General features: G+C 40.6%; 2 protein-coding genes across 2 annotated transcripts; one reads left to right on the forward strand and one right to left on the reverse strand.

The window, feature by feature from the left end:
* On the reverse strand, positions 1-13315 carry kcnj9 (potassium inwardly rectifying channel subfamily J member 9). Its single transcript, XM_020652020.3, has 8 exons — positions 12825-13315; positions 11308-11789; positions 9861-10074; positions 7242-7443; positions 6068-6260; positions 5623-5820; positions 2862-2992; positions 1-1713 (listed from the first exon to the last, which is right to left on the reverse strand). Exons 2-8 carry the CDS (start codon positions 11609-11611, stop codon positions 1447-1449), a joined length of 1509 nt encoding a protein of 502 aa, XP_020507676.1. The 5' UTR covers positions 11612-11789; positions 12825-13315; the 3' UTR covers positions 1-1446.
* A 1028-nt stretch (positions 13316-14343) lies between these two features.
* On the forward strand, positions 14344-18331 carry eif3f (eukaryotic translation initiation factor 3, subunit F). The gene is made up of 8 exons (XM_020652013.3): positions 14344-14499; positions 14896-14966; positions 16482-16561; positions 16644-16781; positions 16877-16968; positions 17337-17473; positions 17636-17749; positions 18161-18331. Exons 1-8 carry the CDS (start codon positions 14388-14390, stop codon positions 18236-18238), a joined length of 822 nt encoding a protein of 273 aa, XP_020507669.1. The 5' UTR covers positions 14344-14387; the 3' UTR covers positions 18239-18331.
* Positions 18332-18504: the final 173 nt, after the last annotated feature.

Raw genomic sequence — 18504 nt, forward strand, 5'->3', positions numbered from 1 at the left:
TCTGGAATATACTGCAGTTTATTAACTCTAATAGATGTGCTATATTAAAAAACATCAAGTAAAAGTGGCAACATGTATACGCAGCAGCAGAAGCAAGAGTTTGGGCTGAACTGAGCAGGGCACTGTTGTGCTTGTAGTTTCTACTCGGCCGGGGACAAAAGATAGATTATCCTCGTGCTACACACATTGTACGTAGAACAGAGCCACAGACACACTCTAGTGTTAACCTGTCTCTATATTAAAGGTTTTGGTTTAAAGTAGGTACCCTATTCACCATAATGTGATGTAATGTGAAGATAGGAATATCAGAAATGTTCCAGTGGTATTGAAGAGGAACTCAACACTCACTGATCCATCCTGTTTTTTGACCTTCACTTGTTTAATTTGACACCTTGCTGTGTACTCCATAGACTGTATGTAAAAATGGACAACACACGACCCTCAAAGTGAAGTCAAAAGATGTAGAGCTCCCCCTACTGACTGGCTGCAGTATAGGTCCTAAACTCCTCTTACTCCATGTTAACAGATGGTACATGGGGCAAACTTTAACTACAAGCAGACTCTTGCTCCAAATATGCGAGACATCAGTGTGTGATGCGGGGGTATTTTGGCTTCACTTTTTTCCTACAAAAGGAGTTGGAGATGTGTTGTCCATTCTTCGTCACATCACTGCTGGGTGTGGTCTCAAAGTGCAACACATCTCATTACTCTCTGACCAATAAAAATGACTCCCCAATGCCTCTGGGACATTATAAACCATTTACAACCAGGCCAAGAAACCACATTTGTTGTCCACTTGCCCCTTTTATAAATCTTTGCCAGCTACACAGAGTATTCAAATATAATTTTCTAGCACCACCTGTTGTTGGTTTTTTCTAAGTGTAGTTTTAGCTGAGTAGACAGATGTGGGCTGGTGTTATGTTCCAACCCTGATAATACCTGATGATTTACAACGCATCTAAAGGAAATTAATGTTTCTGCAATTTGAGTCTTTAACCTCAATATCATCTAATTATAATCATGCGCAGGGGAAAATATAGCATCTACGCACTGTACCTATTTTTAAATGTGAACAATCCCACAATGTGCACACTTATTTGTCCGACAAGACAAATCCTTCCATCTCCCTTTGTCCACAGGATATACTATTATTGACCCCAACCTAAAGCATAGTATTTGTCATTTAAATGTAGATATAGGCAAGGGTGATAAGAGCTAACACGACGTATTGAAACGATTTCACACAAACTTGTAACAAAGATAAAGAAAGAAATCAAACAAGACAAAATATAAGAATAAACTCCTTCAAACGGAAACGGAAGATATGGTGTATACTGAAGAACTTATGCTTATGAAACTACTCATTTGCCTTGAAAGTAAAGATCTGCGAACATTGATAGTGGTTTGGTGGATGTGTACGTAATGTCTTTGTAAACATTCTCTGTCCTAGGCCTCTGATTCGGATTGGTCGGTGGCAACGCTGCCGTTCAGCTCGCCCAGTCCCGTCTGCTCCTGGATGTCGGTCATCTCCCCGACGATGAAGGTCGGCTCCCCTCCTTTGCTGTTGGCCGAGCCGCTGTCTGGCTGCTTTGCCGCCTGGTTGGTCAGAGTGGGTTCTTCATCCAGCCTGCTGGAGATGGACCAGTAGAGGTGAGCATCGAGCCTGGCCGCAGCCAATGAGAGCTCTCGCGCTGAGCAGGACGGCGTGTCCACCTGGTGGGGGGCACATAAGGTCAAATAAGAACATCTCATGTCTGCACAGTAGATATGAAGCCACAGCTATCAGTCAGTTAAGTTAGCCTGGCAAAAAGACCTGGAACATGGGAAGATAGCCTGACGCTGTGGGAAAGTTAATCACATTGCAGGACGCTCATTACGTCTGCACAGGTGGACGAAGAGGTTAAGACGGGGGTTAACTCGAGACTGAAGTCCAGTGTAACCAAACTCAGCATTAATCACATCCTACAAACTTTGTGAAACAGTCAGTGTGTCTAGATTTATGCAGATTTAGTTTAAGATAAAAACCGTGGGATGAGGTAAACACATATTGAGGCTCTTGTTTTCACACAGGTCTGCATTATTTTGGCATTTCCAAAATTTTGGGTAACAATCTAAACATGACCCTTTGGACATTTATAGACCCTCTGTGACACTCTGCCTCAGATGTGAAAATAGAACATGAACATGATCAATTATAAGTCAGGTTTAAGAATGGTAATCCAAATGATTTTAAGTGTTTTGATATTGTATAAGTGTTGGTGCTCTGATATATATATGTATATACTTTACATATACATTTACTGTATATAAAAGCTCATCTGTGGATAGGCCTAGATTTAAGAAGCTTTGTTGTTTTGCAAATCTTCATTTTATTAACCTCCTCTAAAGTCTGAATGTGGAATTCATTCTCACATCAGACATCCTGCATTTCCCAGCATGCCCTTCAGCAAGCCCAAGAGAACAAGTGTGAGAATTCAGCTCCATGTGGGTGGAGACAGGAATAGGAATAACAGCACGCGTTTTCTTTACTTAAACACTTTCAGACAGATATTGTTGATGCTTCTCAACTGCAGTACAGTATGTCAGAAAGAAGCCTTTGCTTTTTGTTTTTCAGCGTTGCAACGTTTGTGATAATGTTTTAAATAAGTGAAAACATTTCTACCACCAGACTCCTTTTTAACCTGACAGCTGACTGTTGCCACATCGGCTGTTTGTCCTCAAGTAAACTGCAAAGATAATTCTAAACTCCCGACAAATATTGACATTAGTGTTTGATCCCCGGTTCACATAAGACAGTTCACCCATGTTACCACTTCAAACACTATATTAGCCCATAGTTCTTCGGCTTTGATTGACTCTACCTCAAATGTGTGATGAAAGGCTCCGTAGTCGATGTCAAAAAAGCCCTCTGCCAGTGACATCATCGGGCTAAACCTGTGACCCCACATCACCTCCTCCGCGAGATAGGAGCTCCTCGCCTGGCACGTCATCCCTGCACACGCAAACATGAACACAGTAATGAGTACAGACATTTATTATTTCTTGCATCACTTGTTAAGACCGCACAGTAGAGGTTGTAACTGCATAAGTAAGATCAAACACACAGAGGTAATTCAGTTACCCATTCACTCTCGAAAAACTAAGTGACTAGAACCTTAAAGAGGACATATTATCCCCCTTTTCCACCTTTTCAAACAGTCCCCCTGTGGTCTAAATGAAACATATGTGCTGTGCTTTGGTCAAAATATAACATGAATCAACACCAGAGGAGGTTTGTGACCCTGTATAAACCAGCTCTCTCAGAACACTCCGTTTCGGTGTGTGTGTCTCTTTAAATGAAATGACCCCCCCCCCCCCCTGAGTTTTTACGGTAGACATCACTCCTCTGTAGCGAGAATAAAGCCTGCTCAAAAGTTTTGTTCTAGGCTGGGGGTGGAGTCCATGGGTGGAGATATCAGGGGAGGGGAGGGGAATTGTTTTACCAGAATCCCACTGTGACATCATAAGGAGCATAAATTTGAACATTTGAGCATTTTTCTCTGGGTTGTAAGACTCATACAGACCACAAAACAAAGGACTGGATTGGTTTATTTCACATTTTGTGGGTCTGTAGACACTCAGGGTACCCAAATATATGTTTAAAAACACTGTACAAGTGGATTTTCAAAACATGTCCCCTTTAAACAGAAGTACTTTAGTGGCTTATCATGTCACAAATGTGTAATTTACAAGCTGCCTTTATGTAAATACTGTCTGCAGCCGTCGTGATGACCATCAGCTACTTCTGTGAAACTCTCCGCAGCACTCTGACTAAGGGAATCAATATTTGTGAGTGGGCAAAGAGGCCCCCTTTACCTCACGGAGACGCATCATGAATAGCTTTGACACACTGTAGTCATGCCAAGTTAAGTACCAAGTTTATGTAAGGTTAACGTGACACATTCACATTTTTGGTATTTAACTGATGATGTGTCCAATGTGAGTGCCTCGCTGAAGGTCAGGTAAGTGTTCACTGACACACGTTGGTTTATTTAGGAATGGATGTGGTTGTTGATGGTGGGTCTCTGCCTGATAAAAAAAAAAAACCTTGTCATATGATGTAACACCCTTGAAGCTTTCCCGATGCAAAGAAGGAAAAAGACAAATTTGACCCACAGATGAGAGATGAGAACATACAGTAGAAGAACACAAAAGCATCAGCATGTCCTCTAAAGACACAGAGATTTCTCTCCAGTTCTGTTTGCTGTTATATAACACATTCCCATACACACTCCTTTCTAAATATACATGGTATATTTCCCACGTTACCACAGCATTGTGAGGCTCGAGAAGATTCTAAACAGACAGATAAAGGGATTGATAAATAAATACTGCAGATCTAAACTTGGACATCCTGGAAAGGGATATTTCATTTTCTAATGGACAGTTTGGGACAGGGTTTGCTTTCTGCAGAGATGTGATAGTATTACTGTAATATTGGACATTTTAATGCATCTGCAAGATTAAGCTCCTAATGTTCAATTCTTGTTTTTGCTGCAAAATATACATTTACAACCCAGAGCCTCGAAGGTATTAGTTCCCACAGGACAATGCTGTTAAGTTGTTATCTTGGTTTGGTTATTAAATGACCAACTAGCCTGAATTTAAATCTCATGAAACTCTGAAGCAAGAAATATTGTTAATTGCAAGTCCATACAGAAAAATTATAATCATCTTATTGTAGCTGCTTTTATTTCTGTCACCTTCCACTGAGGAACCATGTTTTCATTCACGGCAAGATTTATTTTTAGCTGCACGTTTTCCATCGCCCACTTTTTAATTTCATCTACAAACATAGAAATGCCTTCTGGCACAGTCATTTTCATATTGTGTTGTGATTATTTGATCTCTTTTTGTTACTTACTTTCATAACATTTAAAGGTCACATATTATGCAAAATACACTTTACCGTGTTTGTCGAACATTAATATGTGTCCCTAGTCCGTCTACAGACCCCCCCCCAATTATGAGAAAAGTCCATCCTCTCCCTCTTTTGCCTGCTCCACTTTTCAGAAAATGTGTGCTCAAACAGGCCGTTTGGAGATTTTCCCTTCATGACATCACAAAGGGCAGTAGCCCCTCCCCCAGGTGGGTGACACTCCCACAGTTAGGTGTTTGTTCTGCCCTCTGAGTCTGCCTTCTCACCCTAAACAATAGGACATGGATCGAGAGAGACTGAGCCACCCAAACCCTTCCAGAGAGGGGGCATACTCAGACACAGCTCATATTTACTACTTTACATATTTAAAGGTACAGACACAGAAACAGCCTGTTCTGAGCAGGGCTGAAATAGAGGGGTTTATAGACATGATCAAATACAGGATCAGAGTGGATTTAGAACAAGAAGCTTCATAGACTATTTTAGGGAGCTCTGAGACTTATTTAAACTTGTTGAAAACGAGGATAATGGGTGACCTTTAAGTTTCATAACAATCTTATGTTAAAGATCTCCTGATCTCGATTGAAATAAAACAAGTCATCTAATAACTCTCGGAAAAATAGTGTACCAGTGACAGATGGAGGATTTGGTGTTTGCGTTATCATTACTTTTATTATTATTATTATATTTAACCCATTCCTCACCGGTTGCCTCCACCATTCCCTCCAGGATGACCACGATCTCAAAGTCCTCCTTCTCCAGCTGACCCTGCGACATGTCCCAGAAGGGCGAATGAGTGTCGATCTCATGGGAGATCACGAGCGGCGACACCAGGAAGAGGCGGTCGTCGCCTGTCTCGAAGCCCACGCTGATGTCCGTCTGATCCAGCGGGATGAACTCACCTGAAGGAGACAGTGACAACAGAGGTGAGAAAATCAGAAGGAAGGGGAAAGAGTTTAGAGCTTTTTGTGTCTCAATGTGCTCCTGTGTGGTTTACTAAAGTGGTTCCAAATCAAAATCAATCAAAAATCATAAACAGATTTTTTGGTAAGATTTGGTGTACAGGTCATCAAAGTATTCACATGAGAATCTATAGTGAGTTAAAACTGTACCAAGACTTTAATTCATTGTCTTATCTTGGTATCTCACCCTCCTGAGTCTGTTTGGACTTGATGAGCTTGGCCCTCATGTTGGCCCCTACGATGTGGGAGCTCCGCAGGTCGCCCACCCTGAACATCAGACACAGCTTGTCGTCCCTTAAAGAGATGACGGCGTGTTTGGAGAAGACCAGTGTCTCTGCCCGTTTGTTGGGCTGTGAGATCTTTACAAACATACAGCCCACCTGGACGGAGAGAAGAGAAGAGTAGAGGATGGGTGAAATAACTGGCAGAGTAGAGGATCAATAACAAAAATGTATTTTGTTTCTGAACTAACACAAGAAGTACAGTTGTTAGATTTCATAATGAGTGCTGAAGAGAAACAACTTTGTACGTTTTATGAATAGAGCTGGGTATTTCCAGTTTCCAGTTTTGTCTCTTGATTTAACTTCAGACTCTTATCGCTTTTTTTAAACATGCAAAAAGTAAACAGCCCACATTCCCATCAGTTGCTATTACCATGGCATGTTTCCAGCTCACACACATGCATAAACATGATGCTGCTCGGACATCAGTGTGTGGATTCATCTTCATCAAAAGAGTGCTTACTTCACGGGAAAACAGCGCCTCATCAGCACTCTGGATATTCTTTTTGCTGGAAGCTTAACATCTGCGCTGAAATTAGTGTCATTTTTTTTGCTTAATACTCGTGAATAATCTCAAACATCTAACTAACATCGGGCCTCTTTTGAATCAAAGTCGAGCAGGTCTATGTTATTACTGTTCTGTTTGTTGGATCTTACTCAGGTGTTTTATGTATGTTGAGGTTCTGCCAAGGGAAGTGAGATTATTTAAAGATTTAACTTTTGCTGCAGCACATCAGACAAACAGATTCTTATAGACACAAAAAATACTCTAAATACAGACTATAAGTTTAATCTGAATTGTCCTGGCCCTGATTGTAATCATTACTAGTATACTTCATAACATAACGATTGAAATTTGATTTAGAATTCTTTATGTTTTTGCCGATTCTTACAGTTTTAATAATTGCATACTGATATGAAGGGAATTACACAGCTTTTGATTCACCTCAACAATTACACAATCATTTCTTCATCAATCATATTAATTAAACATAATGAAAAAAAAAGATAGAGATGATTTTTTGTTTTTCTGACTGCCTCATTTCTACACTGTTCCCGTTTCTCAGCCCTGGTGCTCACCATGAAGGCGTTGACCATTGAGCCCAGTATGGCTTGGAGCAGCAGCAGCATGGTGCCCACTGGACACTGGTCTGTGATGACTCGGTGGCCGTAGCCAATGGTGGTCTCCGTCTCGATGGAGAAGAGGAAAGCTGAGATGAAGCTGTTGACATTGTTGACGCACGGCGTCCACGTCTCGTCCTCCAGATGGTCCAGATCGCCCCTAAGGAAGAAAACGTAGAATGTGTGTGAGAAGGGGAAAGAGGGGAGGGTGACAAAGTGGGTGTCGAGATCGAAAAAACAGACAGGGAGCGAACACATTTATATTTTTAGAACTGAGGTGCCAAAGTACATGTACGGCGTCTCATCCTTCCCTGTTTATTTACAATCCTCCTTTCAGCAAGTTGTTATAATGAATACGATTAATAGTGCTGATGAGGCTTACGCTCATGATGTCAGTTTGTGCAACGTTGCAAAAAACCTCCTTTTATCCATCATATATCATAACGTGAAGCATCTTCACTTTGTCTGCTGCTCTTTAAAATCTGCAAATCTGCACATTTTTCTTTAAAGCTACTCGGTACACAAGCTAATGTCCCTGATTAACACAACCCCCGCCAGAGAGGGAGGGCTAATTAATGAAAGTGGTGTTAAGTCGTTTATAAAATCTATGACTTTTATTGACCTGTGTTGGTGACCGAGGAATAGCAGCAACACTGACAGCTCTCTGGCACAGGCTGCAGGTGGCCTGTTATTGATATAAAGGGGTCACACTTTTATGAGGAGAATATGTTAGCTAATTGGTAGCGAGGATCCAGCAGACACATCTTCTAGTGAGGATGTAACACATCATGATGAAATACGCTGTTTTATCAATACTGCTTTGTCATCTGCTTTTTTTTATTTTTGTCTGGACTTTTTTTTTTTTTTGCATGCTTTGCAGAAATGTCTTGCACTTACTCAGAGCATCATCATCCATCTTTTAGCAGCGGCCTGGTGATGGTTTCATTAATTAGATAGTTTTGAAGGGAATTTATTTTTTCCCTTAGTTGACAAAAAGTTTAATGAGAAGATCGATACCACTGACTGTTAGATTCAAGTTATGAATAGCCAGATCGAATGTAAGTTTTAAGATCCAAACAAAGGAGGATGAATATAATGAGTTGTTTGTTTCATGTGGGACTCAACAGCTTTGATTTCCATCATCCCAAGTTTTAAAAGCTTTTGTCCATTCTTGCAGGTCGCCTCATAATCCCCGTCTGCCCCTTTTTAACCTTTCCCTAAATTTTTCCTCTTGTAGCCAAATTTCCTTGACAGCATTTCCCCATCTTCTTCTCCTTTTCTCTCTTGTTGGTGGTTTGTGAATGCAAACAGAGTATGCTGCCATAAAGCTGCAGTAAGTGTTGTGAACTGTCACTTAAACAAGCAAACCCACACAAAAGAATAATAAAATATTAAATAATGACAACTACACTTTGTAGATTGGATACAGTTTTCTGAACTGTCTCAAATTGCTATCTACATTTTAAGACCACTGATGAGTTTTATGCCCTTTAATATAAAAAAATCTAATAATAGGCTTTTCAAGTATCCGCAGGAAACCCTGAGCTAAGCACCTTTTGACTGTAGCTTTATTTTTGAACATGCTGACATGCAGGTAGTATCAGTCTCTCTACAGATATCATTCTCACAAATTAGCACATATCCCAGAAGTTCAAAATAGTTCACCAAGCAACAAGAAGGAGTTAACTAGTAAACAGTCAAATACAGAAAGAGTCTATAAAAGGGATTTTTAGAATCAACAAAACAATGTTTGGATTTTGGGCAACCCTAGTTTAGATCGTGCTCATCGTCATGTTGATGTAGCGACATGTAAAACAAAACTCTGCTCTGAGAGTCTGGACGGAGGGGATTTAAACAGATAGCTGGCTCTAAGTCAGGGTTGTCACAGCCTGCATGCAATAAGATTAAGATTAAGATTTACTTTATTGATCCTCACAAGGGGAAATTTCTGTTTTCACACTCTGTAAGTCATGCAACACACACATAGGCTGAAATACACACACATGCAGAAACAGGATCCTGTGGACATGCACTAATGGAGGGATGTCAGGGTGACGGAGCGGCCCACAGCGGGCGCTCCTGAGCTGATGGTGGGGAGGGGGTTTGGTGCCTTGCTCAAGGGCACCTCGGCAGTGCTCAGGAGGTGATCTGGCACCTCTCCAGCTACCAGACCAACTTCCAGAGAGGTGCCAGATCACTTCCTGAGCACTGAACCTTGAAACACTGGGATAAGAATTACACATAATAACATTATTATTATGAAATCATTATTTCAGGGTCTCTGTGCATTTTATCTATTAAGAGCAGACACCTTTATTGAGTCAGCCATGAGCAATCTTAAATTTTAAGGATTATATTTAACATAACTTTCATTACAGCACAAATCTCACTTACGGACTGTGGTTTTATTTTAAATTAAACAACTTGTTTTGTCTATAATTTAAAAATAATGGGTAAAATATACAATTTTAAATTATTTCAAATTCTTGTTTGTTTTTGGAAGGCATCTCGTGACCCTCCCCAAGGGACCCTGACCCCCACTTTGGGAACCACTGCTCTCTGTTTCATCAATCTTACCTACAGTAGGCTATGAGGTACCAGATAGCCCCGAAGAAGAGCCATGTGACGGCGTAGGCCATGACGAAGACGAAGAGCGAGCAGCGCCAGTTGAGGTCCACCAGTGTGGTGAAGATGTCGGTCAGGTAGCGGTAAGTCTCCCTCATGTTACCATGCTGCACATTGCAGCGTCCGTTCTTCTCCACGTAGCGCTGCCTCTTACGCCGAGTCCGGACTGGTGAAGACAGGAGGGGGATGGGGAACCAGCAGGGGGGGGGACACAGCAGTCAGGAGAGAGAGAGGGGAAGAGATACAGTTTGGTTACGGAAGATCAAGTTAGAAATAAAAGTAACGCCTGAGGCTGAAAATCGCGACATTTTGCCCTTGTGGAAAGCGCCCGCAGCGAGTGTTTTTTCTTCACTTGAATCTAGGCTGAAGATGAGTGTTTGCAGGTGTCTCGGCCTCATACCCGAGGGTTTCCAAGAAATCCTTTTAAAACCTCTTAGAGATCTTCAACAACACAAATACCACAAGGCTTCCTTTTTTTTTTTTTTTTTTTTTTTTTTTTAATATTTCTGTAAAGTTCTGATGTTTGAAGACACAACCCGGGCGTTATTCAGAGGATGTGAGTTGAATAAAGGAACACGGAGAGATGTGGAAGGTAAACAGAGGAAGGTGTCAGGGGAGAGCAGAGCTGCTCAGAGAGATGCCGTGAGGCTGCGAGGGAAAGTCAGGCGGCTGGTTGAAGAAGGGATAACAGAAATGAGAAGAGACAGGTGAGGAACAGAGAGGTAGATGAAGTACGACGGGAGAGCGTCGTCAAACACTTGGAAAGAAGAAAAACTTCAACATTGGAAGGTCAACTGCTGATGTTTGTCTTGTCTTTTGACTGAGGGGGAACCAAACAAACTGAGATTATGACAAATGCAAGACACAAACTGTTTGCAACTTAGGTCCGCAACGACAATGGGGATCAATCAGTGTGCAGCCCAGTCAACCTACAAGTCGAGTATTAACCTTCACAAGAAGATTCCAGCCCAAAATGTCAGCTTTTCTTCTTTTGCACAAAGACGTGACGTGATAGTGGAGAGTCAGGGAGCATGCACAGAGTAGAGCTACTGCAGGAGCCTAATGGAAGAAAAAAAAATGTGCACAACTGTCAAAATCGCTGAGGGGTGAAGCTTTACCGCACGATGCAAATTAGAGGAGGTTCACAATCATGGCAGGAGGGGTGGAGACAGGAAGGAGGTGCTCGAGTTTCGACCCTTTCCAGTATGTGTGTGTGTGTGTGTGTGTGAAAAGAAGGAGAGGAAATAAATCCTCCTGTGTAAGTCAATAGCTTCCCATCTCTGAAGGATTTGAGGGAGTCATTAATGATGTACCTGCAGCCTCCATTCAGTTTCTTAAAGCTTGAATGACGTTCATAGAAAGCAGGAAGGATGGAGGATGAAGGTGCCGAGTCACTCACCCCACCCGAATCGCCCCCTCTCCTTCTCCGTCCCCTGCGTCTTCTTCCTCGGTTGTTGGTTGTTGGCTTGGGCCTCCCGCTCGGCCAGCTTGTTCTGGAACGACCTTTTTTCCTTGACCGGCGGCGGAGGGGACGGCGCCGTCTCCGTGGTGACCACGTGGCCCAGCTCCTCCAATAGGTTGAAGACGCCGGTGGAGGCGGTGACTTCCGTAGCCACCTCGACCTTTTCCCCTTCCCCTTTCTCGTCCACAGGGAGGGAGAGGGAGTCCGGGCGGGTGGGTAAGACCGAGTTCTCCAGCGCCATGGCTACTGTGTGTGTGTGTGTGTGTGTGTGTGTGTGTGTGTGTGTGTGTGTGTGTGTGTGTGTGTGTACTCGAATGTGTGTGTGTGTGTCAGGTGTATTAGCGTGATATTGATGGCCTCCCTATGGCACACTCTGTCCACTGGATATTGATTGGACCATTTGTTTGCTTGACTGAAGCCTGGAATGAAATAGAGAAGAACACAATGATCCGTCAGCGTAATTTACAGACAACTGATGTTTGAGAGAAAAAAAGATCTTCTTCATGGACTTTACACACACGTCTGTCTTCAATTTATCTCAAGACACTTTCTTCTTTGTACTTTTTTTACAAAGAAAACAATGCATGGAGGATCTGTTTAGCTTAGCATACATATATATGTCTTTGTCTATTTTATCATTTCCTTTTAAAGACTTAATCAACATAAAATAAACAAGGCAAGAACAGCCTTCTTCTTGCCACTATGCAGGGTTTGCTAATCAACTTGTTTACACATTAAATACCCATTGGAATGACAGTTTTTTTACACTTTCCCGTAAGAATGCCTTGAGTTTTCTCTTTTTTCATTCCTGTGTTTTCCACCAAACAGCACATCCAACAAACCTCGCACTTCAGAGCACTCATGTCTGTCTCATTTTTTCTGAGTTGAAATTACACTTTCATTATCCTTCACTGAGAGATAAGCCTCATCCTGGGAAACATTAGAGCATTATGCACCTTAGAGCCACTATCATTGTGTGCATGTTTCACAAGGCACCTTGGTGTAGGTGTGTGTGGTCCAAGCAAATGTGTGTGCGTGTTTCATGTAGTGCACTTGCAGCTATATTTAATGTGGTGGGTTTGTACTGCAGGCCTGGCCAGGTTTCTTATATAAGTCCCATAGGGCCTGTATGTATAAGAAACTAAGTTAAATATGTATGTGGAGAGTAGGACATGGTGTGTGTGTGATATATGTTCAGAGTAAAATGGAGTCCTAGCCCCTCTGTAAGCCTTTTAATGATGTGCGTCCATTTGGACAACTGGCGGACGGACGCAAGAGGAGCCTGATGGTGACAGTCAAGATGACGCACTACGCCTGATGGATGGATCAGAAATAGACTATTTCACAGGTTTTCTGTTAGCCAGGCAACAGAAAACCAAAAAAAAATTTAAAAAAAATGCTAAAGCCTGTGGATACAATAACACAGCAGGGAATGAATAACACGAAATCTTTACCTGCTCAGTGTAGCAACTTGCGGGATGTAGCTTTAAGACCAGGATCGAGCAGATGTTGTTTTTTTTTTTTTATCAGGAGAACAACGAAAATCTGGCCCAAGACTTCACCGCGATATGCCGTCTTGGTTCAATGACACCCATTTCTGGTGTTTTACCAGCGACGCAGCATCAATCCTCTCCTGTTCGCGATTTCTTTCTCCAGGAAAACACACAAGACCCCCCCCCCCCCCCTCGATCCGACCACTCAGCAGTCACTATAAATAAAAAAAATTAAAAAGGCGAACACCCCCATTCAACTGAATGATCAGGCATACAAATGAAAATCCCAGTAAAAAAAGAAAAAAATCAAAGATGAAGTCCAATTATCAGAGCATTTGTAGAACATGTGTCGGGGCAGTGGACGTGCGAAATGGTGGCTACAGGATAATAACCCGGCAGCACGGAGAGCTCCATCATCTGTGCATCTGATGGAGACAGTCAGGTGTGGAGCCACTGAGCAGCGGAGGATGCTGTCGTCAGTCCAGCCCCCCCTCCAAAACCAAAACCCAGCCTGCCTCAGACTGCTCCTCATTTCCACAACATTAGGGGACAGAATCTCCGTCTGCACACAGTTCAGACATGAGGACCTTCATTATGACACAAATGAGATGACATTCAAAAACCTATGCTCGAATTAGCGGCTCAACATGGCCAATTTGTTTCTATTTCAGTATTCATCCAGTTCTGGTTACTTTATTCCTGTTGTTTCTTATCCATCATTGCACTACGGTCACTTTATTTATCTAATTTTTACCTTTACAGTTATATTGTGTATATTAGTTCTGCTGTTCCATTATTCACCATGCACCTTAATAACTTATCATTTAGTATTTAGTATTTAGCCTACCTGCACATAGCTCTGTATATATATATATATATATATATGTATTTCTCGTTTACTGCACATAGTTATGTTTACATCTGTTTACATCTGTTAGTCCGATCACTGTCCACTTATATCTGCTCTTTTATATTTTGCATTTTTAAGTTAAGTCTAAGCTTTGAGTTGTATTTAAACTGACACTTTATATTTAGGTTAAAATGTTTCGTCTACTTGCACTGTTGTTAATTTACTGCTCTGTGTGCCTTTGAATTGCCTCCCCCCGGGGACAAATCTAGTTTTTTGAATTTGAATTACAAATATAAATCTATGCTGTCATTTAGTGCTAATCAAATACGTGTTTTTTTTCTACAATGAAATAGTTTGCCAGACTTTTCTTAAAACAATGAAATAGGTTAATAATAAGATATTATTATTATTATTATTATTATTATTATTATTATTATTATCATATCTTGTAAGATATAATAATAATAATAATAATAATAATAATAATAATAATAATAATAATAATAATAATAATAATAATATAGTCACACGCTGCATTGTATCACCAATTGTATCAATGACTTATTATAATTAGCGTCATAATCATTAAACGCAGTTCCTCCTCCAGCCTCTAGGGGGCGGTATATATATGTTTGTTCCCCGCCGCCGGTCAGCAGCAGTCCTCCTTTTCCAAGATGTCGGTTTACGGGCCAGTGGTGAAAATTCACCCCGTCGTTCTCTCTTCTATCTGCGACTCTTACGAGCGGAGAAATGAGGGAGCGAGTCGTGTGATCGGGACTCTTTTGGGTAAGCGGAAACAGCAACATGTGTTTTTTATGTGTCGGGTTTATTCATCCCCTCTGTGTCAACATGTGATGGGTAGCTAGCGCTTGTTAGCTTGTATGCTAGCTAACGCATGCTGCTAGTTTCAGTAAAGTGAAGGTAAGCTAACTAGCTCGCTAACGTTAGCAACATCACTTTTAACAGCTGGATAACATGTCGTATAGAAATATTGACTGTAACTCAAGTCGTTAAGCATTATAAAGACACTATTGTGCACCATATGGACTCGGGTGTAACAGTATGTAATGTTGTAATGAGGCTGGTAATGTTATTCTTCAGTGTTGTTATGCAGCTAACAATGCTAGGGGAGGTTAAGCACACAGCATTACCTCATCACTAACAACACTTTGTCTCTCTCAGGTACTATTGAGAAGCACTCCATCGAGGTCACCAACTGCTTCTCTGTCCCCCACAATGAGTCTGAAGACGAGGTATGTCACCAAAGTGTTCCACCTCACAGTGCAATACAAGTGTGCAGTGTTAACCTTAAAAACAAACTGTGCAGGTGTATCATGTGAGAAATGTGTGTGCAGTAACCTCAGGTGCAAAAAGAGATAATAAGTGCAATAAGAAAACTTATTTATGTTTTCATTTCTTTGTACAGTGTTCCCCTTTGTTATTTTTTTGTATTATATCTTTGCTTTAATACAGAGTATAACTTCTGTGCAGTTTATTTTAAATCACTTATCTGTTACTACAACTTGTTTATTTTTACTTTTTTTTGTACTTTTCTACTCTTTTTTTCTTATAATGTTATTCTATTTTATATATAATTTTAACTTTGTTTTGTAGAGTTTGACTCGGGGAGAAACGCATAATAATTCCGATGTACCTGTACCGTCCTGTACCTGTGCAAATGGCAATAAACGTCTATTCTATTTTATTCTAGGGCTAAATCAACTTTGTAGATCTTAAAATCTTAAATGTTGATGCAGTACACCTATTATAAGTTATCGACCTGTACAATATGTCCATATTCTTTATATTATCTGTAAACCAGTATAGCATGCTCACTGCACCTTAATCTGTATATTATAATCCTAACAATACTATATTTATAGCATTTATTTATATTTATAGCATCCCATTAATCCAGCCATCCAGATATACCTAATAATTCACTTTTTTTAGTCTACATCTGTAAATTTTGTAATTACTGTACATAGCACAGACTCTTGCACTTTCTGCTTATTTGCACTTCTGGTGAGATGCCAAACCTCATTTCGTTACTCTATACTTGTATATGTGTAATGACAATAAAGTTGAATCTCATCTCATACGATACGATCATCCTTGTATTGATTCCCAGAGGGGGAATCCAAGTGTTGCAGGAATATAAAGGCAAGAAGAGCATGCATATGAGTTCTAATAAAATACAAATAGATAGAACAAGTAAGGGTCCGCCTATTAACTAGTAATAATACAAAAACTCTACATGACATTTCAATTCAATTCAAAAAACTTTATTTGTACCTGGGAGGCAATTCAAAGGCACACAGAGCAGTAAATTAACAACAGTGCAAGTAAACGAAACATTGTAACCTAAATATAAAGTGTCAATTTAAATACAACTGAAAGCTTAAACTTAACTTAAAAATACAAAATATAAAAGAGTAGATATAAGTGGACAGTGATCGGACTAACAGATGTAACCAGAACTATGTGCAGTAGTGACCAGATGTAAACAGAACTATGTGCAGTAAACGAGAAATAAATATATATATACAGAACTATGTGCAAGTAGGCTAAATACTAAATGATAAGTTAATAAGCTGCATGGTGAATAATGGAATGACACACTTAAGTTTGTTGTTAGGCATCTGAAAATGTCATGGGGTAGCATGTTTATATATGCAGGACATACTTGTATAAATCTCTCTGGTCTTTTCCCACAATAGTGGTGTAAGAGGTGAAAAATATGTTGATTTTACCCTCTTTGCCATCAGGTTGCGGTGGACATGGAGTTCGCTAAGAACATGTACGAGCTCCACAAGAGGGTGTCGCCCACTGAGGTCATCATAGGATGGTGCGTCAGTTGATAAGATTTTGATTCCATGGATCAGGCCGGGATCATTTCTCTCTTACAACGTTTATATCTGTCGTTACAGGTATGCCACAGGCTTCGACATCACAGAGCACTCGGTGCTCATCCATGAGTACTACAGCCGTGAGGCCACCAACCCCATCCACCTGACCATGGACACAGCTCTGCAGAGCGGCAAGATGAACATCCGAGCATACGTCAGGTCGGCTGATCTTCCTGCCACATAAGCTATGTTTATATCCCAATCACAAACCAAGTGTGTGTTTAAACGTGTGTTTTTTTCCGTCTCGTCCACAGTGCACAGATGGGCGTGCCAGGAAAGACAGTTGGTGTGATGTTCACACCGCTGACTGTCAAGTATGTCTACTATGACACTGAGAGGATAGGAGGTAAGAATACAACAAAATGAAAGTGACAAATTATTTGTGTGCATATCAACTGTCAACATAAAAACTGCCTATAGTGTATATTCCCAGTTAATCAAATTATTTAAATTGTGTACCTGTAGTACTAAGCCCGTGGTTTTAGTGCTGTACTCTTAAACATGCATCTTTTTCGGACTACACTTTTGTCAATAGCTGATCTATTTTTTATTTTTTTAATCTATTTTTTTTGTACATTCTTAATTTTTCTTTTTTTAATTTAAATTGTACTGTGTTCACTTTGTGTCTGCAGTCTTTGCTCTTTGCTGCTGTAACACTGTAAATTTCCCCATTGTGGGATAACTAAAGGATTATCTTATTTTATCTTTTCACAGTGGATCTCCTAATGAGGTCGCGAGTCACTCCGAATCGCACCAAGGGGCTGACCTCTGATCTATCCCAGGTTGGGTGCTCTGCAGCCAGAGTACAGGACATGCTGACCACCGTGCTTGCATATATTGAGGATGTGCTGGTGAGTGTCAGACTATTCTTTTGATATGTACAGAATGATAACACAATGCCTTTCTTGTGTTTCTGCTTTAAATGAATCTGTTGTGTCTCAAGAGATCATCTGTAGATTAATTAAACTCAAAACTAATTATGGCTTTAAAATGAATTCTGTTGTGTCTCTCAGGCCGGTAAAGTAGCAGCAGATAACAGCGTGGGCCGCTTCCTGATGGACTTGGTCAACAAGGTGCCCACCATCTCAGCCGAGGACTTTGAGAATATGCTCAACTCCAACATCAATGTAAGTGCATCTCATCAGCTTGAAAATAGGTTAATGTCTCATGTAAACACTTCAGTCACTCCTGAGGGTTGTATTTCCTCGTTTGTTTTAGTGCATCTCCTCCAGTCTTCCACTGTTGATTTACTCGCTGCGCTCCGTCTTGTTCTCAGCACTTTGGCACACACATTACAGGAAGCATTTAATCAGGCTTTGCTTCCTATGTTTAGTGCTCTCCTGGCTCAACTTGTCCAATACTTCTCTACTAAGTACTCATCAAGCATACACAGCAATCCATTGAGTGTACATTTTATCGCTTTAGTCTAGTGCTCCCCGACCTTTTTTGTCTTTAACTCTTGTTGAAGGAGCATCATTTTATGCCTTTTTGAATAACATTGTATGAGAAATCATGTAAATTCTGTTTTGTTGTTGCAGGATCTGTTGATGGTGACTTACCTGTCTAACCTCACCCAAGCACAAATTGCTCTAAATGAGAAGCTGGTGCTGCTCTGAGGGGATTTCTATAAAGTGATTCATATTTAATTTTGTGTACTTTTTTTTTCTTCTTTTTTTTTGGCTGAGACTAATAAAGACGTAAAACAGTCATACAGTTCCAGACACTGATTTCTTTGGCGATATCGTATTCACACACAAGTAATGAAAGTTGGTTTGATATTGAATGTTACTTCATTTCCTGAGCATGTTTATTTAAACTAATTACACTGGAGGCCTAAAATGTTTTGATTAAATATAAACAAGGATGAATTTGTTGATAATAA

This window comes from Labrus bergylta, chromosome 4 (genome assembly GCF_963930695.1).
Source record: "Labrus bergylta chromosome 4, fLabBer1.1, whole genome shotgun sequence".
Lineage (NCBI taxonomy): Eukaryota > Metazoa > Chordata > Actinopteri > Labriformes > Labridae > Labrus > Labrus bergylta.

Excerpts from the sequence above, each read along its gene's own strand:
- kcnj9 (XM_020652020.3), bottom strand. The coding sequence starts at position 11,611 with ATGGCGCTGGAGAACTCGGTCTTACCCACCCGCCCGGACTCCCTCTCC. Across the intron at positions 6,261-7,241 it reads CAATGGTCAACGCCTTCATG|GTGGGCTGTATGTTTGTAAA; the intron begins GTGAGCACCAGG and ends CTCTCCGTCCAG. Across the intron at positions 2,993-5,622 it reads GGGAATGGTGGAGGCAACCG|GGATGACGTGCCAGGCGAGG; the intron begins GTGAGGAATGGG and ends TTGCGTGTGCAG.
- eif3f (XM_020652013.3), top strand. The coding sequence starts at position 14,388 with ATGTCGGTTTACGGGCCAGTGGTGAAAATTCACCCCGTCGTTCTCTCT. Across the intron at positions 14,500-14,895 it reads TGTGATCGGGACTCTTTTGG|GTACTATTGAGAAGCACTCC; the intron begins GTAAGCGGAAAC and ends TGTCTCTCTCAG. Across the intron at positions 16,782-16,876 it reads AACATCCGAGCATACGTCAG|TGCACAGATGGGCGTGCCAG; the intron begins GTCGGCTGATCT and ends TCTCGTCCACAG.